General features: G+C 42.8%; 1 protein-coding gene and 1 long non-coding RNA gene across 5 annotated transcripts; one reads left to right on the top strand and one right to left on the bottom strand.

Moving 5' to 3' along the window:
- Positions 1–1941: 1941 nt before the first annotated feature.
- Positions 1942–15544, bottom strand: LOC112253317. Of its 2 annotated transcripts, none has more exons than XR_002953975.2 (5): positions 15105–15544; positions 14499–14861; positions 13441–13599; positions 13273–13343; positions 1942–2474 (listed from the first exon to the last, which is right to left on the bottom strand). It is a non-coding gene; the product is annotated as an uncharacterized LOC112253317 (long non-coding RNA). The 2 variants fall into 2 exon arrangements; XR_002953974.2 differs by having other exon boundaries at positions 1944–2474; positions 13441–13506.
- Positions 15545–17739: 2195 nt separating this feature from the next.
- On the top strand, positions 17740–21390 carry ifi44g (interferon induced protein 44g). 3 transcript variants are annotated; one of them, XM_024423077.2, is made up of 8 exons: positions 17740–17892; positions 18011–18189; positions 19118–19187; positions 19296–19491; positions 19687–19839; positions 20256–20427; positions 20528–20628; positions 21035–21390. In XM_024423077.2, exons 2-8 carry the CDS (start codon positions 18012–18014, stop codon positions 21221–21223), a joined length of 1059 nt encoding a protein of 352 aa, XP_024278845.1. In that variant the 5' UTR covers positions 17740–17892; position 18011; the 3' UTR covers positions 21224–21390. The 3 variants fall into 3 exon arrangements, with proteins under 3 accessions (XP_024278845.1, XP_024278843.1, XP_024278846.1); XM_024423075.2 differs by having other exon boundaries at positions 19296–19497; XM_024423078.2 differs by having other exon boundaries at positions 17795–17892; positions 18067–18189; positions 19296–19497.
- Positions 21391–24262: the final 2872 nt, after the last annotated feature.

The raw sequence follows: 24262 nt of genomic DNA, 5'->3' as shown, positions 1-24262 counted from the left end.
GGGTGAGCTTCCTGACCTCTTCCATAGAACAGCCCAAACGTAGTGACACACACGGTTTATTCGCTGGTGTCCTTATAGAGATGCAGGTTGGCCCCATGTGCAGATCTAGGATCAAATTACCCCACTGTATCCTTACCGTGACCATTAGGAGGTAAAATACAAATCTGAGATCAGTCCATGGGGGCAACAACATGTTTCACAAGTACAGTACCATTCAAAAGATCAGACACACCTACTCATTCTAGGGTTTTTCTTTATTTTTACTATTACTGTTAAACAAATCAAAATATATGTTATATTTGAGATTCTTCAAAGTAGCCATCCTTTGCCTTGACAGCAGCTTTGCATACTCTTGGCATTCTCTCAACCAGCTTCATGAGTTAGTCACCTGGAATGCATTTCAATTAACAAGTGTGCCTTGTTAAAAGTTAAATACTGCTCATCCTGTGTCTCCTTGACCTGCCGCCACTCCCCCAGTACTCTCTCCCTCTCCCTCTCTCTCTCTCTCTCTCTCTGTGTGTGTGATTGTGTGGGCGGATGCCCCAACCCCTCTCGCTCCAGCCTCAGCCTCCGCACCTGGTTTCCTGCAGTCCACCCAAGCTTGCCCTGGCCTGCACTTCCTCTTCCCCCTGTGTTTCAATTAATACCTTGGTTACTTCATCCCAGTTTCCTCGTCTGAGTCTGCTCTTGGGTTCCCCTGTTCCACTCCGCGTAACATCCTCCTTAATGCGTTTGAGCCAATCAGTAGTGTTGTGAGAAGGTAGGGGTTTTATACAGAAGAAAGCCCTATTTGGTAAAATACCAAGTCCATATTATGGTTCATTTTCCATGATAGTACCCCAAGCAGTGGTCACGTTCAAGTTATTGTGAAGCCAGCAGGCTACACATGGCAGTGAGATGAATCGGACGGGGTACATACACTCTTAGAAAAATGGGTTCCAAAAGGGTTCTTCACTATTAGAAAAAAGGGTTCCAAAAGGGTTCTTCATTGTCCCTATAGATGAACCTTTTTTGGATCCAGGTAGAACCATTTTGGGTTCCATGTAGAACCCTCTGTAAAAATGGTTCTTTATGGAACCCAAAAGGGTTCTTCTGCCTGGAACCAAAAAGGGTTCTTCAAAGGGTTATCCTATGGGGACAGCCGAAGAACCCGAGGTTCTAGATATAACTTTTTTTCTGGGTGTACTGCCAAAACACGTTGCCTTTCAAATTAGAAACAGCTCACAGACACACTCACGACGTAAACGTTTTCCCATCCCATCTCCCATTCAGAAATTCCTCATATCTCCAAGGTTTCTTCAACAAGTGTCCCAAAACTGCTGAATTTACTCACACAGCAAGCAGTTAGCTGAGCTCCAACAGCAATTTCATTGGCTGATAATGGCAATTGGGTTGTTATGGTTAATTCTTCACAGGAATCAGACAGCAACCAATGGCCCCAAGAATATAAGCAAACGCATGCATGGCCAGGACAAAATAAAGAAGTGGTTGTGAGTTTGTATGTGAAAGTGCAATGCAGATTAGTTAATTATTTGTATATTTTATTGATGATATTATGAACTTGTAAATTATGCAAAAATATTTTTAGAGGGCTGACAGAAACACAATTGTTGTTTGGAACATAAACTAAAGAGTATTCAGCTTTGTGCTTATGACCATTTGTACAACAGCTTGTTGTTGAGAGATACATCCAGGAACAAGAGCAGCATTGTCTCAGTTGAAATCAGTGAGTTTGTAAAACAGACATGCCATGCATATGAACTTAACATCACTCAACAACCTCTTCAACTGCAGGTAGTGAGCGCCATCTAGTGTCAACATATGGTAATGGCAACCAGAAAGATAATCTTTATTTGTATTTTTTTCTTTACCTAGACAAGTCAGTTAAGAACAAATTCTTATTTTCAGTGACAGCCTAGGAACAGTGGGTTAACTGCCTGTTAAGGGGCAGAACAACAGATTTGTACCTTGTAAGCTCAGGGATTTGAACTTGCAACCTTTCAGTTACTATTCCAAAGCTCTAACCACTAGGCTACCTGCTCTTTCAATAAAATACTCAAGAAACATCATGAATACTTTAATAATAGTAAAGATTGTACATGAAACGCTAAGGATAATTTTTGATAGGTTAACAAATATTTGTAATCAAGTAAAATCCATGCAAAGCGAGGGCTGTGTACCATTTCTATAATGCTTTCCTTCATGTCTGGTTCCACACTCATAGTTGCTATAGGGATTCCAGTCCTTTCCAGACATAGTCCACAGTCCGGTAGTTGTGTACGTGCCATCACTTCCCCTGGAACTCCAAATGGCATTGTTCTCAGGGGTTACTACTGTGTCGTTGATCCACCAAATGATGTCCAACAAATGGTGTGTTTTTAAACCACTGAGTATACACACCAGTGTAGGTGAGGCACCAGGGTTGTGCCCAAATGAGGAGAGGATTACTACAGAGGGATTAGAAGGGTTCAAACCTGAGGAGAGAAAGAACATCAACATGCATGAAGCTCTTGGGGTGAAAGGTGTTGGAACCAAACACGTTTAGAAACATTTGGAACTCTGTACTACAGTATATCTTGAACAAATGTTATTGAATACAGACACTTGGGTCGTTCCACAAAATGAGAGGCTTTTGTGTCCTTTTGATATTTAAGTAGAAATTGTGCACCAATATTGAATTTTAAAGCCTGTTATATTATTATCATGCTTGCTCCCACTCCCCCACTCTGGCGCTCGAGGGTGCCAGGCTGCCCTTCATTACGCACACCTGTCACCGTCATTACACGCATCAGCGCTCATTGGACTCACCTGGACTCCTTCATTTTGTTGATTGCCCCTCTATATCTGTCTGTTCCTCAGTATTGTCCCCTCTATATCTGTCTGTTCCTCAGTATTGTCCCCTCTATATCTGTCTGTTCCTCAGTATTGTCCCCTCTATATCTGTCTGTTCCTCAGTATTGTCCCCTCTATATCTGTCTGTTCCTCAGTATTGTCCCCTCTATATCTGTCTGTTCCTCAGTATTGTCCCCTCTATATCTGTCTGTTCCTCAGTATTGTCCCCTCTATATCTGTCTGTTCCTCAGTTGTGTTTCCCGTGTCAGCATTATTGTAGTTTACTTTTCCCGTGTCCAGACGCTGTCCGTGTCTGACACCACTATTGGAAGCATCAGGGAGTCTTTGTTTTTTGTTTTTGTTGGCAACGTTGGGTCCATATGCCGTCGTCGATGGAAACGGGGGTGCCTCAGCTAGCTCGTTAGGCTGTCATGCCTCGCCCGGCCCGTCGGCTTCCACGCTGGCTCGTTAGGCTTCCACGCCTTAGCTGGCTCGTTAGGCTACCACGCCTCAGCCGGCTCGTCGGCTTTCCACGCCTTAGCTGGCTCGAGACGTTTTCTTGCCTCGGTTGGCTCGGCAGGCGTCCATCCCACATCATGCCCCAGCCGGCTCGTCGGGCTCCCACGCCTCAGCCGTTTCGTCAGGCTTTCACGCCTCACCTGGCCCGTCAGCTTTCACGCCTCACCTGGGCCGTCGGCTTCCACGCCTCAGCTGGCTCGTCAGCTTTCACGCCTCACCTGGCCCGTCAGCTTTCACGCCTCACCTGGGCCGTTGGCTTCCACGCCTCAGCTGGCTCGTCGGGCTTCTACGCTGTACTGTCACACCTGCTCCCACTCCCCCTCTCTGGCGCTCAAGGGTGCCAGGCTTCCCTTCATTATGCACACCTGTCACCAGCATCTGTGCTCATTGGACTCACCTGGACTCCTTCAAATTTGTGGATTGCCCCTCTATATCTGTCTGTTCCTCAGTTGGTTCCCCGTGTCAGCATTATTGTCGTTTATGTTTCCCCTGTCCAGACGCTGTCTGTGTTCTGTTTCATGTCTGTGTTTTTATTAAATGTTCCCTACCTGTTCTTGCTTCTCTTCTCCTCCATCTGTCCTTAAAATTATAGTAAATTAAGTAAATAAATGGGATTTTCAATAGGAATAAATATTTGCTAAAGTTTCAAAACTCAGCATCAACCCTGTGTAACCTTGGAATATTTTAACCCACTTCACCCAAACTTTCTCCAGGTTTCCTAGTTATTATATTGCTTTGACAAAGCCATATCTGAAGATGATTATTTACTTATTGTTATGATTCATTTACATCCATCCCTCATTTTAAGGTCATCCCTGTTACGTGAACTGAGCTTTTGTTTTAATATGGTGAAACTATTCCTTTATTAACTATTCCTTTTTCACAAGAAACATTGAACATATAATTGTCCAATCATAGTGTAAAAACAGCTGAGCTGGTTCTGCTCTTTTTTGGCAATTGTCTGGTGTTGTGGGGGAAAACTGAGCGGGTCGAGCAAAACACATCAACCCTGTTACCCATACATAGACAGGCTAGACATTTTTTAACAAAAACATTTTTGATGGTAAAGCTTGCATGCAAATGCCACTCCCTGTTTCACACAACAAGCTTTCAATCCCACCTGTCACAAGGGGATTTATGGCTGATTTCAGATGAAATCCTCAACCGTGTCACAGTTAATGTTGTTACTTTATTTGGCACCTAATAGAGAGCAAAAGTAATGGCGTATTTTTGTAGACACTTTCCCTATGAATTGCCCCCATAGGAATGACTGAACTAACCAGAGGTAAAGCATGTCCAGAGTCTAGGACTTCAAGCTGTCGAGTTTTATTGCCACTTACTATAGTCATTTATGAAAATGAACAAGTGCTGTTGCCTAGTCACTTTACCTCTACCTATATGTACAGTACATAGCTACCTCAATTACCTCGTACCCCTGCACATCGACTCGGTACTGGTACTCCCTGTATGTAGCCATGTTATTTTATACTCCCTGTATGTAGCCATGTTATTTTATACTCCCTGTATGTAGCCATGTTATTTTATACTCCCTGTATATACCCATGTTATTTTATACTCCCTGTATGTAGCCATGTTATTTTATACTCCCTGTATATACCCATGTTATTTTATACTCCCTGTATATAGCCATGTTATTTTATACTTCCTGTACAAAGCCATGCTATTTTTTACACCCTGTATATAGATAGCCATTATATTTTCTACTCTTATAGATAGCCATGTTATTTTCTACTCCCTGCATGTAGCCATGTTATTTTATACTTCCTGTACAAAGCCATGCTATTTTTTACACCCTGTATATAGATAGCCATTATATTTTCTACTCTTATAGATAGCCATGTTATTTTCTACTCCCTGTATATAGCCATGTTATTTTCTACTCCCTGTATATAGCCATTATATTTTCTACTCTTATAGATAGCCATGTTATTTTCTACTCCCTGTATATAGCCATGTTATTTTCTACTCCCTGTATATAGCCATGTTATTTCCTGTTCCCTGCATGTAGCCATGTTATTTTCTGTTCCCTGTATATAGCCATGTTATTTTCTACTCCCTGCATGTAGCCATGTTATTTTCTACTCCCTGCATATAGCCATGTTATTTTCTACTCCCTGCATGTAGCCATGTTATTTTCTGTTCGTGTATATAGCCATGTTATTTTCTACTCCCTGCATGTAGCCATGTTATTTTCTACTCCTGCATATAGCCATGTTATTTTCTACTCCCTGCATGTAGCCATGTTATTTTCTGTTCCCTGTATATAGCCATGTTATTTTCTGTTCCCTGTATATAGCCATGTTATTTTCTGTTCCCTGTATATAGCCATGTTATTTTCTGTTCCCTGTATATAGCCATGTTATTTTCTGTTCCCTGTATATAACCATGTTATTTTCTGTTCCCTGTATATAGCCATGTTATTTTCTGTTCGTGTATATAGCCATGTTATTTTCTACTCCCTGCATGTAGCCATGTCATTTCCTACTCCCTGCATGTAGCCATGTCATTTCCTACTCCCTGCATGTAGCCATGTTATTTTCTGTTCCGTGTATATAGCCATGTTATTTTCTGTTCCCTGTATATAACCATGTTATTTTCTGTTCCCTATATATAGCCATGTTATTTTCTGTTCCCTGTATATAGCCATGTTATTTTCTGTTCCCTGTATATAACCATGTTATTTTCTGTTCCCTGTATATAGCCATGTTATTTTCTGTTCCCTGTATATAACCATGTTATTTTCTGTTCCCTGTATATAGCCATGTTATTTTCTGTTCCCTGTATATAGCCATGTTATTTTCTGTTCCCTGTATATAACCATGTTATTTTCTGTTCCCTGTATATAGCCATGTTATTTTCTGTTCCCTGTATATAACCATGTTATTTTCTGTTCCCTGTATATAGCCATGTTATTTTCTGTTCCCTGTATATAACCATGTTATTTTCTGTTCCCTGTATATAACCATGTTATTTTCTGTTCCCTATATATAGCCATGTTATTTTCTGTTCCCTATATATAGCCATGTTATTTTCTGTTCCCTATATATAGCCATGTTATTTTCTGTTCCCTATATATAGCCATGCTATTTTCTACTCCCTGTATATAGATAGCCATGCTATTTTTTATTCCCTGTATATAGATAGCCATGTTATTTTCTGTTCCCTGTATATAACCATGTTATTTTCTGTTCCCTGTATATAGCCATGTTATTTTCTGTTCCCTGTATATAACCATGTTATTTTCTGTTCCCTGTATATAGCCATGTTATTTTCTGTTCCCTGTATATAACCATGTTATTTTCTGTTCCCTGTATATAACCATGTTATTTTCTGTTCCCTATATATAGCCATGTTATTTTCTGTTCCCTATATATAGCCATGTTATTTTCTGTTCCCTATATATAGCCATGTTATTTTCTGTTCCCTATATATAGCCATGTTATTTTCTACTCCCTGTATATAGATAGCCATGCTATTTTCTATTCCCTGTATATAGATAGCCATGTTATTTTCTACTCCCTGTATATAGATAGCCATGTTATTTCCTGTTCTCTGTATATAGATAGCCATGTTATTTTTACTCCCTCTATATAGATAGCCATGGTATTTTCTACTCCCTGTATAGAGCCATGTTATTTTCTACTCCCTGTATATAGATAGCCATGTTATTTTCTACTCCCTGTATATAGATAGCCATGGTATTTACTACTCCCTGTATATAGATAGCCATGTTATTTTCTACTCCCTGTATATAGATAGCCATGTTATTTTTACTCCCTCTATATAGATAGCCATGGTATTTTCTACTCCCTGTATATAGATAGCCATGTTATTTTCTACTCCCTGTATATAGATAGCCATGTTATTTTTACTCCCTCTATATAGATAGCCATGGTATTTTCTACTCCCTGTATATAGATAGCCATGGTATTTTCTACTCCCTGTATATAGATAGCCATGGTATTTTCTACTCCCTGTATATAGATAGCCATGTTATTTTCTACTCCCTGTATATAGATAGCCATGTTATTTTTACTCCCTCTATATAGATAGCCATGGTATTTTCTACTCCCTGTATAGAGCCATGTTATTTTCTACTCCCTGTATATAGATAGCCATGTTATTTTCTACTCCCTGTATATAGATAGCCATGGTATTTACTACTCCCTGTATATAGATAGCCATGTTATTTTCTACTCCCTGTATATAGATAGCCATGTTATTTTCTACTCCCTGTATATAGATAGCCATGTTATTTTTACTCCCTGTATATAGATAGCCATGGTATTTTCTACTCCCTGTATAGAGCCATGTTATTTTTTACTCGCTGTATATAGATAGCCATGGTATTTTCTACTCCCTGTATATAGATAACCATGTTATTTTCTACTTCCTGTATACAGCCATGTTATTTTCTACTCCCTGTATATATATAGCCATGTTATTTTATACTCCCTGTATATTTATTTATTTTAATTTTATTTCACCTTTATTTAACCAGGTAGGCAAGTTGAGAACAAGTTCTCATTTACAATTGCGACCTGGCCAAGATAAAGCAAAGCAGTTCGACACAGAGTTACACATGGAGTAAAACAAACATACAGTCAATAATACAGTATAAACAAGTCTATATACGATGTGAGCAAATGAGATGATATAAGGGAGGTAAAGGCAAAAAAAGGCCATGGTGGCAAAGTAAATACAATATAGCAAGTAAAACACTGGAATGGTAGATTTGCAATGGAACAATGTGCAAAGTAGAAATAAAAAATAATGGGGTGCAAAGGAGCAAAATAAATTAATTAATTAAATACAGTAGGGAAAGAGGTAGTTGTTTGGGCTAAATTATAGGTGGGCTATGTACAGGTGCAGTAATCTGTGAGCTGCTCTGACAGTTGGTGCTTAAAGCTAGTGAGGGAGATAAGTGTTTCCAGTTTCAGAGATTTTTGTAGTTTGTTCCAATCATTGGTAGCAGAGAACTGGAAGGAGAGGCGGCCAAAGAAAGAATTGGTTTTGGGGGTGACTAGAGAGATATACCTGCTGGAGCGTGTGCTACAGGTGGGAGATGCTATGGTGACCAGCGAGCTGAGATAAGGGGGGACTTTACCTAGCAGGGTCTTGTAGATGACATGGAGCCAGTGGGTTTGGCGACGATTATGAAGCGAGGGCCAGCCAACGAGAGCGTACAGGTCGCAATGGTGGGTAGTATATGGGGCTTTGGTGACAAAACGGATTGCACTGTGATAGACTGCATCCAATTTGTTGAGTAGGGTATTGGAGGCTATTTTGTAAATGACATCGCCAAAGTCGAGTATTGGTAGGATGGTCAGTTTTACAAGGGTATGTTTGGCAGCATGAGTGAAGGATGCTTTGTTGCGAAATAGGAAGCCAATTCTAGATTTAACTTTGGATTGGAGATGTTTGATATGGGTCTGAAAGGAGAGTTTACAGTCTAACCAAACACCTAAGTATTTGTAGTTGTCCACGTATTCTAAGTCAGAGCCGTCCAGAGTAGTGATGTTGGACAGGCGGGTAGGTGCAGGTAGCGATCGGTTGAAGAGCATGCATTTAGTTTTACTTGTATTTAAGAGCAATTGGAGGCCACGGAAAGAGAATTGTATGGCATTGAAGCTTGCCTGGGGGGTTGTGAACACAGTGTCCAAAGAAGGGCCAGAAGTATACAGAATGGTGTCGTCTGCTTAGAGGTGGATCAGAGACTCACCAGCAGCAAGAGCGACCTCATTGATGTATACAGAGAAGAGAGTCGGTCCAAGAATTGAACCCTGTGGCACCCCCATAGAGACTGCCAGAGGTCCGGACAGCAGACCCTCTGATTTGACACACTGAACTCTATCAGAGAAGTAGTTGGTGAACCAGGCGAGGCAATCATTTGAGAAACCAAGGCTGTCGAGTCTGCCGATGAGGATGTGGTGATTGACAGAGTTGAAAGCCTTGGCCAGATCAATGAATACGGCTGCACAGTAATGTTTCTTAACGATGGCGGTTAAGATATCGTTTAGGACCTTGAGCGTGGCTGAGGTGCACCCATGACCAGCTCTGAAACCAGATTGCATAGCAGAGAAGGTATGGTGAGATTCGAAATGGTCGGTAATCTGTTTGTTGACTTGGCTTTCGAAGACCTTAGAAAGGCATGGTAGGATAGATATAGGTCTGTAGCAGTTTGGATCAAGAGTGTCCCCCCCTTTGAAGAGGGGGATGACCGCAGCTGCTTTCCAATCTTTGGGAATCTCAGACGACACGAAAGAGAGGTTGAACAGGCTAGCAATAGGGGTGGCAACAATTTCGGCAGATAATTTTAGAAAGAAAGGGTCCAGATTGTCTAGCCCGGCTGATTTGTAGGGGTCCAGATTTTGCAGCTCTTTCAGAACATCAGCTGAACGGATTTGGGAGAAGGAGAAATGGGGAAGGCTTGGGCGAGTTGCTGTGGGGGTTGCAGTGCTGTTGACCGGGGTAGGAGTAGCCAGGTGGAAAGCATGGCCAGCCGCAGAAAAATGCTTATTGAAATGTTCAATTATGGTGGATTTATCAGTGGTGACAGCGTTTCCTATCTTCAGTGCAGTGGGCAGCTGGGAGGAGGTGTTCTTATTCTCCATGGACTTTACAGTGTCCCAGAACTTTTTTGAGTTAGTGTTGCAGGAAGCACATTTCTGCTTGAAAAAGCTAGCCTTGGCTTTTCTAACTGCTTGTGTATAATGGTCTCTAGCTTCCCTGAACAGCTGCATATCACAGGGGCTGTTCGATGCTAATGCAGAACGCCATAGGATGTTTTTGTGTTGGTTAAGGGCAGTCAGGTCTGGGGAGAACCAAGGGCTATATCTGTTCCTGGTTCTAAATTTCTTGAATGGGGCATGTTTATTTAAGATGGTGAGGAAGGCATTTAAAAAAAATATCCAGGCATCCTCTACTGACGGGATGAGATCAATATCCTTCCAGGATACCCCGGCCAGGTCGATTAGAAAGGCCTGCTCGGTGAAGTGTTTCAGGGAGCGTTTGACAGTGATGAGTGGAGGTCGTTTGACCGCTGACCCATTACGGATGCAGGCAATGAGGCAGTGATCGCTGAGATCTTGGTTGAAGACAGCAGAGCAGAGGTGTATTTAGAGGGCAAGTTGGTTAGGATGATATCTATGAGGGTGCCCGTGTTTAAGGCTTTGGGGAGGTACCTGGTAGGTTCATTGATAATTTGTGTGAGATTGAGGGCATCAAGTTTAGATTGTAGGATGGCTGGGGTGTTAAGCATGTTCCAGTTTAGGTCGCCTAGCAGCACGAGCTCTGAAGATAGATGGGGGGCAATCAGTTCACATATGGTGTCCAGAGCACAGCTGGGGTCAGAGGGTGGTCTATAGCAGGCGGCAACGGTGAGAGACTTGTTTTTAGAGAGGTGGATTTTTAAAAGTAGAAGTTCAAATTGTTTGGGTACAGACCTGGATAGTAGGACAGAACTCTGCAGGCTATCTTTGCAGTAGATTGCAACACCGCCCCCTTTGGCAGTTCTATCTTGTCTGAAAATTTTGTAGTTTGGAATTAAAATTTCAGAATTTTTGGTGGTCTTCCTAAGCCAGGATTCAGACACAGCTAGAACATCTGGGTTGGCAGAGTGTGCTAAAGCAGTGAATAGAACAAACTTAGGGAGGAGGCTTCTAATGTTAACATGCATGAAAACAAGGCTATTACGGTTACAGAAGTCGCCAAAAGAGAGCGCCCGGGGAATAGGAGTGGAGCTAGGCACTGCAGGGCCTGGATTCACCTCTACATCGCCAGAGGAACAGAGGAGGAGTAGAATAAGGGTGCGGCTAAAAGCAATAAGAATTGGTCGTCTAGAACGTCTGGAACAGAGAGTAAAAGGAGGTTTCTTGGGGCGATAAAATAGCATCAAGGTATAATGTACAGACAAAGGTATGGTAGGATGTGAATACAGTGGAGGTAAACCTAGGTATTGAGTGATGAAGAGAGATATATTGTCTCTAGAAACATCATTGAAACCAGGAGATGTCATTGCATGTGTGGGTGGTGGAACTAATAGGTTGGATAAGGTATAGTGAACAGGACTAGAGGCTCTACAGTGAAATAAGCCAATAAACACTAACCAGAACAGCAATGGACAAGGCATATTGACATTAAGGAGAGGCATGCTTAGTCGAGTGATCAAAAGGGTCCAGTAGGTAGAGAGGTTGGTTGGGGGTCACGCGATTTAGACAGCTAGCCAGGCCATCGGTAGCAAGCTAGCATAGGATGGAGGTCTGTTATTAGCCACCTCTTGCGTTCCGTCAGTAGATTAGTGGGGTTCCGTGTGGTAGAGGGGATTAATCCAAATCACACAACAACAAAAAAACACAGTAGATATAGTTATAGAGGCCCAAGAAGAAAAAATAAATAATAATAATAATAAAAATAAATAACTAAATTGTCCGATTGTCTATTCAGATAGCAGCCGATAAGCCAGCTAACGGTTAGCAGGCCGCAGATGGGCGTTCAGGTAACGTCGCGACGGAGGAGCCAGCCGGATAACTCCTTCGGGTAGATAACGTCGGCAGTCCAGTTGTGAAGGCCCGGTGGGGCTCCGCGTATATAGATAACCATGTTATTTTCTACTTCCTGAATACAGCCATGTTATTTTCTACTCCCTGTATATAGATAGCCATGTTATTTTCTACTTTCTGTATACAGCCATGTTATTTTCTACTCCCTGTATATAGATAACCATGTTATTTTCTACATCCTGTATACAGCCATGTTATTTTTTACTCCCTGTATATAGATAGCCATGTTATTTTCTACTCCCTGTATATAGATAGCCATGTTATTTTCTACTCCCTGTATAAAGATAGCCATGTTATTTTTTACTCCCTGTATATTAATAGCCATGTTATTTTTTACTCCCTGTATATAGATAGCCATGTTATTTTCTACGTCCTGTATATAGCCATGTTATTTTCTACTTCCTGTATACAGCCATGTAATTTTCTACTTCCTGTATACAGCCATGTTATTTTCTACTCCCTGTATATATATAGTCATGTTATTTTCTGTTCCCTGTATATAGCCATGTTATTCTGTACTCCCTATCAATAGCCATGTTATTTTTTTACTCCTTATCAATAGCCATGTTATTTTTTACTCCCTATCAATAGCCATGTTATTTTTTTTACTCCCTATCAATAGCCATGTTATTTTTTACTCCCTATCAATAGCCATGTTATTTTCTGTTCCCTGTATATAGCCATGTTATTTTCTGTTCCCTACATATAGCCATGTTATTTTCTGTTCCCTGTATATAGCCATGTTATTTTCTGTTCCCTGTATATAGCCATGTTATTTTCTGTTCCCTGTATATAGCCATGTTATTTTCTGTTCCCTGTATATAGCCATGTTATTTTCTGTTCCCTGTATATAACCATGTTATTTTCTGTTCCCTATATATAGCCATGTTGTTTTCTGTTCCCTGTATATAACCATGTTATTTTCTGTTCCCTGTATATAGCCATATTATTTTCTACTTCCTGTATTCAGCCATGTTATTTTTTACTCATTGTTATTTGTTAATCAATGTATATTTATTCCTTGTGTCGCTTTTTAAATGATTTTTAAATGTTTTACCTTAGCTTTAACTCTGCGTTGTTGGACATGGACCCATAAGTAAGCATTTCACTGTTAGTCTACACCTGTTGTCTGCAAACCATGTGACAATTGATTTGAGTGGCTCTTTATGACAGAATGTTAAAATGTCTTGAAATCAAACATTTTTGGAACACTTCTCAAAAAGCACCAAATTGGTGGAACGACCCAATTGTGGCCTGCGTTGTAGGAGAATGTGTACAAAAACAATTCACCTATATATTTACATTTTATTAATGCAAAAGGGATTTAATTCTAGCCTACCTTCAACAAAGAGTTGGATCCCTCTACTGAATACCACTTCTCTTTGAGGAGACTTGCTCCCATGTACACACCTAAGGAAAAACATGACCATAATTATCATCAGAACACTGCAAAAGTCCACATAGTACCTACAACGCAATCTGGATTGAAAGTTGAGCTGAAAGTTACCCCAGTAGTAGTAAAGTGAAACACAGTCCTCGTGCTCTGTTCATTCTGTCTGTTTCAGTTGGTGCTCTGGAGAGGAGAAAAGCACACCTGCTGTGAGTCTCTTATTGGTGTCTTGTCCTCCTAGTATCATACAGCTCTCTCCTCTCACATGGACTTCTACTGCAGGGAAAGATAGTTCTTCACCTCAGGTTTTTATTTCAGCATTTATCCCAATCCTGCTAAGAACCGTCAGTTAATCACTAATTAGGAGAATATCAATAAATGATACAGTCATATGGCTACCTCCTCTAAAGATACAGACTTTCTCACAACTAAGTTGGTCTAGAGGAGGGACACCGGTGCAAAGAGGAAATGTTGTGAAAAACTATCTGGGTGGAATATGAGTTTTTTTTCCCAAGGCACGTGTTGTCCCCCTCTATTGCAGGCTCAAAACAAGTAGATCAGTTATTCAGTTTGAAGGAGTATAGAAAAACAAGAAGATCTGGCACGAGTGGTTGTGTCTGAAACAAATGTAGACTCATGTACGACTTCTCAAGTTCTGCCCACTCTGGAGTATTTGGGGGATTCTGACAATGAGGATTGTCTGTGGTAAACCACAAGCGGCTTAACTTTACTTCTCCCTTTGCCATTATACTGTTAGTCAACCCACGATAAATATTTACTCTCAGAACATGGCAATAACAAAACAACAACATCAACCTGAGAGTTTATTAGGAGTTGCTTTGGAAGGCCATTACAGAGTACCTTATACAGATGCAGAATTTTAATTTGAGCCAGTTTGCTACAACAGGAAAATAATCCTGCAGCAACTGGAAATATGAATTATTATGTGGATTGTAATTAAAGGATATTTTCGGTAGGGGTTGACAATTTTTTTTGTACGGCAAATCAGTCAGAAATGTTAAAGTGGAAATTACAAGCCTTAGAAGCCTTTTTAAACATTGAATAAACAACAAGTTTGCATTTCCTGCTGTGCAGGAAAATACTCAGCAACAAAAGAGTTATCAAATTAAGATCCTACATCTGTAGATACAGTACAATGTTATTACATAGTATACCTTTAATCTCTACAAATCAGTTGTTGTTTCTCTCAAGTCCTTCTGTAGGTCCACAGTAATAAACTGCCATGTCATTCTCTTTAGATCCATGGATCACTAACTGCTGCTAGTGAAATGGGCTGCTATCGTTGGTCTGGACAGTGAACATGTTGGGATGGAAGCCTTGACCGTAGAGCAGATGGGAGGTGTTGGTCAGGGGGTAGCTCAGTACTATCTCAATCCTCTCTCCTGTACTCTGCCTGAACCAGCTTACAGTGGCCAACCTACAGTTAGTGGACAGAAGGCAGTCCAGAATGGCATCCTCCCTCACTTTCAATGATAAGCTCTTCAGTGATACACCCAGAGATTCTCCCAAATGTAGACCTGTAGAAGTCATAACAGAATGTCAAAGAAGACAAGTCATATAGGCCTAAAGACAGTGGCCCGGTCTAGAAACAACCCATAGTTCTCGAATCAATTCTGTTTAAAAAATGCATTACATTTCATAATGTCTTAATATGACTACTGAACTTCCACAGAGACATAATGTCACAATTACTGAATCTGGTTATTTCAAAATAATGTTTCCTATGATGTTTTGAGAATGTTATTGTGAAATTGACTTACCATTTTGAATGACTGACAAGTGTAACATGATTCTCGTTATCCCTTTCATGGCCTGGTTCCGTGCTCTATTCTGTGAGATGATGAAAAATAAGCATTCAATCCCAGACTGCCTTACTGTATAGACTCTACTTGAGGTTTCTCTGGAGGTGAAGGGAGGCTATGTTTGTTAGTCCAACTGAGTATCACAGAGGAACTGCCTTCCAACATGTAGTACACATAACTCATTAGACCATTTTGACTTCAGATGTGCGTCTATCACAGTCTGCAAAGGTAGCATTACCTTTAGGCTCTCATCTATTGTACTTTATTTTTGGGATGTGTTAATTTATAGTGCATTCGGAAAGTATTCAGACCTCTTGACTTTTTCCAAATGTTGATACGTTACAGCCTTAATCTAAAATGGATTCAATTGTTTTTCCCCCCTCATCAATCTACACACAATACCCCATAATGACAAAGCAAAAACAGGAAAACTGAAATATCACATTTACGTAAGTATTCAGGCCCTTTACTCAGTACTTTGTTGAAGCACCTTTGGCAGCGATTACAGCCTCGAGTCTTCTTGAGTATTATGCTAAAAGCTTGGAACACCTGTATTTGGGGAGTTTCTCCCATTCCTCTCTGCAGATCCTCTCAAGCTCTGTCAGGTTGGATGGGGAGTGTCGCTGCACAACTATTTTCAGGTCTCTCCAGAGATATTTGATCAGGTTCAAGTACGGGCTCTGGCTGAACCACTCAAGGACATTCAGATACTTGTCCCGAAGGCACTCCTGCAATGTCTTGGCTGTGTGCTTAGGTTTGTTGTCCTGTTGGAAGGTGAAACTTCAAGTCTGAGGTCTTGAGCCCTCTGGAGCAAGTTTTCATAAAGGATCTCTCTGTACTTTGCTCCATTCATCTTTCCATCGATCCTGACTAGTCTTCCAGTCCCTGCCTCTGAAAGACATCCTCACAGCATGATGCTGCCACTACCATGCTTCACCATAGGGATGGTGCCAGGTTTCCTCCAGACGTGACGCTTGACATTCAGGCCAAAGAGTTCAATCTTGGATTCATCAGACCAGAGAATCTTGTTTCTCATGGTCTGAGTCATTTAGGTGCCTTATGGCAAACTCCAAGCAGGCTGTCATGTACCTTTTACTGAGGAGTGGCTTCCGTCTGGCCACTCTACCGTAAAGGCCTGATTGGTGGAGTGCTGCAGAGATGGTTGTCCTTCTTGACGGTTCTCCCATCTCCACAGAGGAACTCTGAAGCTCTTGGTGGTTACAAACTTCTTCCATTTAAGAATGATGGAAGCCACTGTGTTCTTGGGGACCTTCAATGCTGCCGAAATGTTTTGGTACCCTTCCCCCAAACTGTGCCTCAACACAATTCTGTCTCGGAGCTCTACAGACAATTCCTTCGACCTTACGGCTTGGTTTTTGCTCTGAAAGGCACTGTCAACTGTGGGACCTTATACAGACAGGTGTGTGTTACAAATAATTTCCAATCAATTGATTTTACCACAGGTGGACTCCAATCAAGTTGTAGAAACATCTCAAGGATGATCAATGCAAACAGGATGCACCTCAGCTCAATTTCCAGTCTCATAGCAAGGGCCTGAATACTTATGTAAGTAAGGTATTTTGCCAAAATGTCTAAAAACCTGTTTTCACTTTGTCATTATAGGGTATTGTGTATAGATTGATGAGGACATTTTTTTATTGAATCAATTTTACAATAATAATCAATTGATTGGAAATTATTTGTAACACACACCTGTCTGTATAATGTAACAAAATGTGGAAAAGTCAAGGGGTCTGAATACTTTCTGAATGCACTGTACATAGAGAACTGTGAATTTTATTTTACCTTTATTTTACTAGGCAAGTCAGTTAAGAACAAATTCTTATTTTCAATGACAGCCCAGGAACAGTGGGTTAACTGCCTGTTCAGGGGCAGAACGACAGATTTGTACCTTGTCAGCTCGGGGATTAGAACTTGCAACCTTTCGGTTACTAGTCCAACGCTCTAACCACTAGGCTACCCTGCCGCCCCAAACGACATACAGTGTGTGTGTACAATAGCATGTCCATAGGCAAAATATGTGGTTTCAGCATAATTGCCCCAAACTTTCTGATTCAGTTTTTCGATGGGCTATTCATTGTCTGTTTTTCTGTCTCATTAAAAATGGTGTCTTGCTGAAATTGTGTTGCATCAGTTCAGTATTTCACGCAAGTGTAGTATGTCAGTGTAGTACTAGAGGACTGGACTTAGTTATATAGCATGGGCGGTAGTTAGATTTCCCTGTCACAACAGGGTCGCAAGTTGGTGCAGTTTGAGCACTTTCCATTTAATTAATACACTGGTGCCAATGGTGGGATAATCCTCGGGCAGTCTCAAGATAATGCCACTGTTCTAATCACCACACGAGTAGCCTATAATGAAATTGGATCCTCAGCTACAGTATGTGGGCAACACTCCTGCTGAACCCACAACAGTTATAGATTGTGCTCCCAACAGCCGCATCCCTTTTCCTGCTAGTCCAAGACAGACCTTTATAAAATTATGATAGACTTATTGTAATTATTAAAAGTCTAAGTTCAAGTTGAGTTAACTGAGGTTTGTTTTTACTCTAGGCTGAACACAGCTCTACTGGAAAGACAAGTATGGGATTTCAAAATTTCACTTTCGTTTCCACACAACAGACACGCCCACAAGTCTACTGAGAAACAGATACACAATACTATCAGGTCAAACTGATCCATAGGCTCAGCTGGTTGTGGATACAATCTCCAAGCAATCTTGCTAGGTAGGTTTGTTTAGTTTACTTTATGTTACTCTTTGAACCATGTTAATTTTATTACTGTCATTGGCTTTAAGAATTCAATGTTGCATGATGGTATGTGAATATGTTATTACATTGACAGCATGTCCTTCAACTTCGGGATGGTACCTGGATATTGTCCTAATTTTTCTGCACCAGTTTTGCTTGGTGAGAAACCCTCATCAATAACTTTGGCAACAAACCTGTTGGGAGGGGACGGCAGACCTGACTCGAGTAAAGTCCGCAAGGGGAATGTGATAAATGCACCTGGGGGGTTTGCAGGTAAGCAAATAGGTGTTGACTATCATGATGTTGGAGTACATTTCTTAAAGGTCCAATGCAGCTGTTTTTACCTCAATATAAAATAATTTCTGTGTAACAATTAAGTACCTTACAGTGAGTGTTTCCAATTAAAATGGTCAAAAATAAACAAAAATAGCTTAGCGAAGAGCAATTTCTCAAGCAATAATTTTGCTGGGAATGTCTGGGAGTATGGAAGGGAAAACTGAAAACTAGCTGTTATTGGGGTCTTTTCAAACAATTTCACAGTACTATTCCAACCTTATAGTGTGGAAATATATATAAAACACAGGGAAATCTGCACTGGGCCTTTAATAGTCTAACAGGGAAATCTGCACTGGGCCTTTAATAGTCTAACAGGGAAATCTACACTGGGCCTTTAATAGTCTAACAGGGAAATCTGCACTGCGCCTTTAATATTCTAATAGGGAAATCTACACTGGGCCTTTAATAGTCTAACAGGGAAATCTGCACTGCGCCTTTAATATTCTAACAGGGAAATCTACACTGGGCCTTTACTAGTCTAACAGGGAAATCTACACTGGGCCTTTAATAGTCTAACAGGGAAATCTACACTGGGCCTTTAATAGCCTAACAGGGAAATCTACACTGGGCCTTTAATAGTCTAACAGGGAAATCTACACTGGGCCTTTAATAGTCTAACAGGGAAATCTGCACTGCGCCTTTAATATTCTAACAGGGAAATCTACACTGGGCCTTTAATAGTCTAACAGGGAAATCTACACTGGGCCTTTAATAGTCTAACAGGGAAATCTACACTGGCTGCACCAGACCTTTAATCACCTATTGTGTGTTGTGAGACTCATTGCCACTTTCCAGTAGACTACACTTACCTGATAGTTCATGATTTTCATTAGTTTGCTCTTACACTATACTCTCTCAACTCTAGGCCTGCTAGGGGCAGAACAGTGGAAAAGTAAGATGGAGTCCCCATGGAGGGAGGTGGCATGGACTGAGGAGTGAGTAGGGCATCACAACAATACACTCAAACTTACCTATGTACACCAACTAGGCCTACTAAACATATTAAACATATTAATCATATTTAATTGTTCATGTTTGCCCAGTCGCAGGGAGACCCTGATGGAGTCTATCAGTTCCTACAAGCCTGGTTGTGAGGCTTTGTCTGAGGCTCGGGTTCTGCTGCTGGGTCCTGTCGGAGCCGGCAAGTCCAGCTTTATCAGCTCTGTTCAGTCAGTCTTCACAGGAAGATTCACTAACCGGGCCATGGTTGGCTCTTCCTCTGCCAGCTTCACCAAAAAGGTAGAGGTAAAAAAACACAGAAAGTATTTGAGTTTGTTAGAAACTGGGAGTTTTGGGGCTGGATGATATAGATCAATTACATGCATAAATAAAGATTTAGTTAAGTTACAAAAACTATTATTGTTAATCACTCCATATTGTAAACCACATTGTATATCCTTACACGTATAATTCTGTCTGTGTTCTCTATCTCAGCTCCAGTTGTTCAACATCCGTGGGCGGAGTCCAGAGCAGCCTACTGCGCTGGTCCTGTGTGATGTCATGGGTCTGGGAGATGGGGAGACCACTGGACTAACCCTCCATGACACTCTGGCTATCATCAAAGGCCATGCACCCGAGGGACACAAGGTACGTGAGGGAGAACGGACACAGGTGCCACCGTTGTGTGTAAGAAAGAATGCAAGTATTGGATGTCGACGTTAAAATTACAGGGGCACAGTGTGTGTAACATTCGTATAACTCGGAGTTGAGCAACAGCGGCCACAGTGTGTTCCAGGTCTGCTCTAACACACAGTGTGTGCCGATTTTTGTTCCAGTTTAGTTCTAACACACCTGATTCAACTCATCACAGTCTGCAATTTAGACCACTATTATGATTCAGGTGAGATAGTGCTGGGTTGGAACATACTCATGCAGGTAGCCTCACAGGATAGGAGTTGCTCACCCCTGATATACATTTCTCTGTTCAGTAGAGAATATTATAAATACTCTCTCAGCTGGTTGGTTTGAACAACCAAGCTAATGTTCTCATCCATCCTCTACAGTTCAGTCCTGAGCAGCCTGTGAGATCAGAGACTGTGGGGTATGTAAAGAAGCCGTCCCTTAAAGACAAGGTCCACTGTGTCGTCTTTGTGGTGGATGCTTCTAAAGTGTCCAGCTACACCAAAGGTCTGGGCACCACCTTCCAACAGCTCCGAGAACACATCAGTGACCTGGGTGAGCAATACAAGAAGCTTTTTCGCAATGGCAGTAATGGTTGTAGGAACTGTGGTCAATTCTATCAGTTGACAGTGTGTGAAACCAATGTGTTTTGTAGGTGTGCATCAAGTGGCACTGCTGACACACGTGGACCAGGTGTGTCAGGAAACTGCCCGTGACATCACCCAGGTGTACAACAGTCGGATCGTTCAGCAGACGGTATTCTCAATAATACCCTTTATTGACGTTTTAGTTAGCTATTGGAACATCAGCTATCGGAACATCTGACATTTAACCACCCTGTATGAACATCCTTGACTGACTTGTGTATTTGGTTTTACTGTCATGGTGGGGACAAGAAATCCTCACAAGGATAGTAAAACAAGGAAAAAAAATACTATTTTAAGCTTAGGGGTTAGGTTTAGGGTTTCACTTTGGGTTAAGGTTAGAATCAGGGTTAGGGGTAGGTTCAGGGCTAGGGTTACGGGTTAGGATTAGTATCAAGGTTACGGTTAGGATAAGGGTTAGATGTTAGATGTTAGGGAAAATAGTATTTTGAATGGGAATCAATTGTTTGGTCCCCACAAGGATAGTAAAACAAATGTGTGTGTGTGTATGTGAGTAGATGACCAACGCTGGGGCTCTGCTTGGCATGTCCACCTCCTACATCGTCCCGGTGAAGAACTACTCCTCTGAGCTGGACGTTGATGAGAACACAGACATCCTTCTGCTCAGTGCTGTGGACCACATCCTGCAATACGTGGATCTGCATTTCCAGGACTGTGCTGGAACATACCCTAAATTGTCTCTTTAAAAAGGCTGTGAAATGCTCTTTAAAAATGCATTACATATGTTTATCATGTTTTATGACTTGCTTGCACTATTGTTAACTTTTTAATTTGATTTGATTTGATTTAATTTGTCCTTTACAGAAGTCTTGCTTTGACTAAGACAAATAAGTAAAAGTCATTTTGAACGGTGTACATGTTGTCTGTCTAGGAATGTTTTAAGCTGTTTTGTACAATAGGGGCACTCTCACGAGGGATTATGGGTCACTGGCCACATGTACATAGGTACAATGTGTTAGCTCAGCATAGGTGAGCAAGTACAGTGGGGCAAAAAAGTATTTAGCCAGCCACCAATTGTGCAAGTTCTCCCACTTAAAAAGATGAGAGAGGCCTGTAATTGTCATCATAGGTACACTTCAACTATGACAGACAAAATGAAAAAAGAAAATCCAGAAAATCACATTGTAGGCCTCGGGGACCACCCGGAGGGCGAGGCGCAGTGCAATCCGGATGGAGACGGTGGAATTCTCGCAGCATGGAAGGATCTAACACGTCTCCACCGGAACCCAGCATCTCTCCTCCGGACCGTACTCCTCCAAGTCCACGAGGTACTGAAGGCCCCTCGCCCGACGTCTCGAATCCAAGATGGATCGAACGGAGTACGCCGGGACACCCTCAATGTCCAGAGGGGGCGGAGGAACATCCCGCACTTCAGCCTCCTGAAGCGGGCCAGCCACCACCGGCCTGAGGAGAGACACATGGAACGAGGGGTTAATACGGTAATTAGTGGGTAGCTTTAACCTACAACATACCTCGTTCACTCTCTTCAGGACTTTAAACGGCCCCACAAACCGCGGACCCAGCTTCTGGCAGGGCAGGCGGAGGGGCAGGTTTCGGGTCGGGTCCATACCCTGTCCCCTGGTGCGAACACCGGGGCCTCACTGCGGTGGTGGTCTGCGCCAACTTTCTGGCGCAGTATGGAGCCCTGAAGGTGGACGTGGGCAGCCTCCCAGGTTTCCTCCGCGCGCCGGGACCAATTGTCCACCGCAGGAGCCTCGGTCTGACTGATGCCAAGGAGCCAGAGCCGGCTGATACCCTAATACACATTGAAAGGGAGAAAGGTTAGTGGAGGAGTGGCGGAGCGAGTTCTGGGCCATCTCTGCCCAGGGCACGAGCTTCGCCCACTCTTCCGGCCGGTCCTGGCAATAAGACTGCAGACACCTACCCACATACTGGTTTACTCTCTCCACCTGCCCATCACTCTCGGGGTGAAAACCGGAGGTAAGGCTGACCGAGACCCCCAGACGAGCCTTCCAGACCCTTGACGTGAACTGGGGACCCCAATCAGACACTATATCCTCAGGCACCCCATAGTGCCGGAAGACGTGTGTTAACAGGGCCTCCGCAGTTTGTAAGGCCGTAGGGAGACCCGGGCAAAGGGAGGAGACGACAGGACTTAGAAAAACGATCCACAACGACCAGGAAAATGGTGTTACCCTGTGAAGGTGGAAGATTAGTTAAGAAATCCACTGACAGGTGCGACCACGGCCGTTGTGGAACGGGTAAGGGTTGTAACTTACCTCTGGGCAGGTGTCTAGGAACCTTGCACTGGGCGCACACTGAGCAGGAGGAAACATAAATCCTCACGTCCTTAGCGGCCACCAGTACCTCCCATCAAGACAGCGCACCGTCCGACCTATCCCAGGATGACCAGAGGAGGGTGACGTGTGGGCCCAATAGATCAGTCGGTCGCGGACAGCAGACGGAACGTACGGACGCCCAGCTGGACACTGAGGGGGAGAGGGCTCTGCACGTGACGCCCACTCAATGTCCGCTTCCAGCTCCCACACTACCGGCGCCACCAAACAAGAGGCTGGGAGTATGGGAGTGGGATCCGTGGACCGCTCCTCTGTGTCAGACAGTGCGTCTGCCTTCACGTTCTGGGAGCCTGGTCTGTAAGAGAGGGTAAACACAAAACGGGTGAAAAACATGGCCCACCTTGCCTGACGAGGATTCAGTCTCCTCGCCTCCCGCATGTACTCCAGATTGCGATGATCAGTCCAGATGAGAAAAGGGTGTTTAGCCCCCTCAAGCCAATGTCTCCACGCCTTCAAGGCCTTGACGACAGCCAACAACTCCCGGTCCCTCACATCATAGTTTCGCTCTTCCGGGCTGAGCTTCTTCGAAAAGAAGGCACAGGGGCGGAGCTTCAGTGGCGTACCCGAGCGCTGAGAGAGCACTGCTCCTATCCAAGCTTCGGATGCGTCCACCTCCACTATGAACGGAAACGAGGGATTCGGATGGGCCAACACAGGAACCGAGGTAAACAGAGCCTTCAGGTGACTAAAAGCCCTGTTCGCCTCAGCTGACCACTGCAAGCGCATCTGGCCCCCCTTTAGCAGTGAGGTAATGAGAGCAGCAACCTGACCAAAACCCCGGATAAACCTCCGATAGTAGTTGGAAAACCCTAAGAATCACTGCACCTCCTTTATCGTGGTGGGAGTCGGCCAATTACTCACGGCTGCAATGCGGTAACTCTCCATCTCCACTCCTGACGTGGAAATCCGATGCCCTAGGAAGGAGACGGACTATTGGAAGAACAGGCATTTCTCAGCCTTGACATACAGGTCATGCTCCAACAGGCGACCAAGCACTTTGCGCACCAGGAACACATGCTCTGCACATGTAGCGGAGTATATCAGAATGTCATCGATATACACCAGTACACCCTGCCCCTGCAGGTCTCTGAAAATCTTGTCTACAAATGATTGGAAGACTGATAGCGCATTCATCAACGCATACGGCATGAAGAGGTACTCATAATGCCCTGAGGTGGTACTAAATGCCGTCTTCCACTCGTCTCCCTTCCGGATACGCACCAGATTGTACTCACTCCTGAGATCCAGTTTAATGAATAAGCGCACCCCGTGCATTGACCCAATCGCCGTAGCGATAAGAGAGCGGGTAACTATACCTCAATGGGATTTTATTGAGACCTCGATAATCAATGCACGGGCGCAAACCCCCATCCTTCAGGTAAAATGGAGGGCTGAATGTACCCCTGA

The sequence above is a fragment of the Oncorhynchus tshawytscha genome, linkage group LG06 (assembly GCF_018296145.1).
Source record: "Oncorhynchus tshawytscha isolate Ot180627B linkage group LG06, Otsh_v2.0, whole genome shotgun sequence".
NCBI classification, from domain to species: Eukaryota; Metazoa; Chordata; class Actinopteri; order Salmoniformes; family Salmonidae; genus Oncorhynchus; species Oncorhynchus tshawytscha.
Note: the sequence above shows the minus strand (reverse complement) of the source record. Positions and strands in the feature narration are given on the sequence as shown.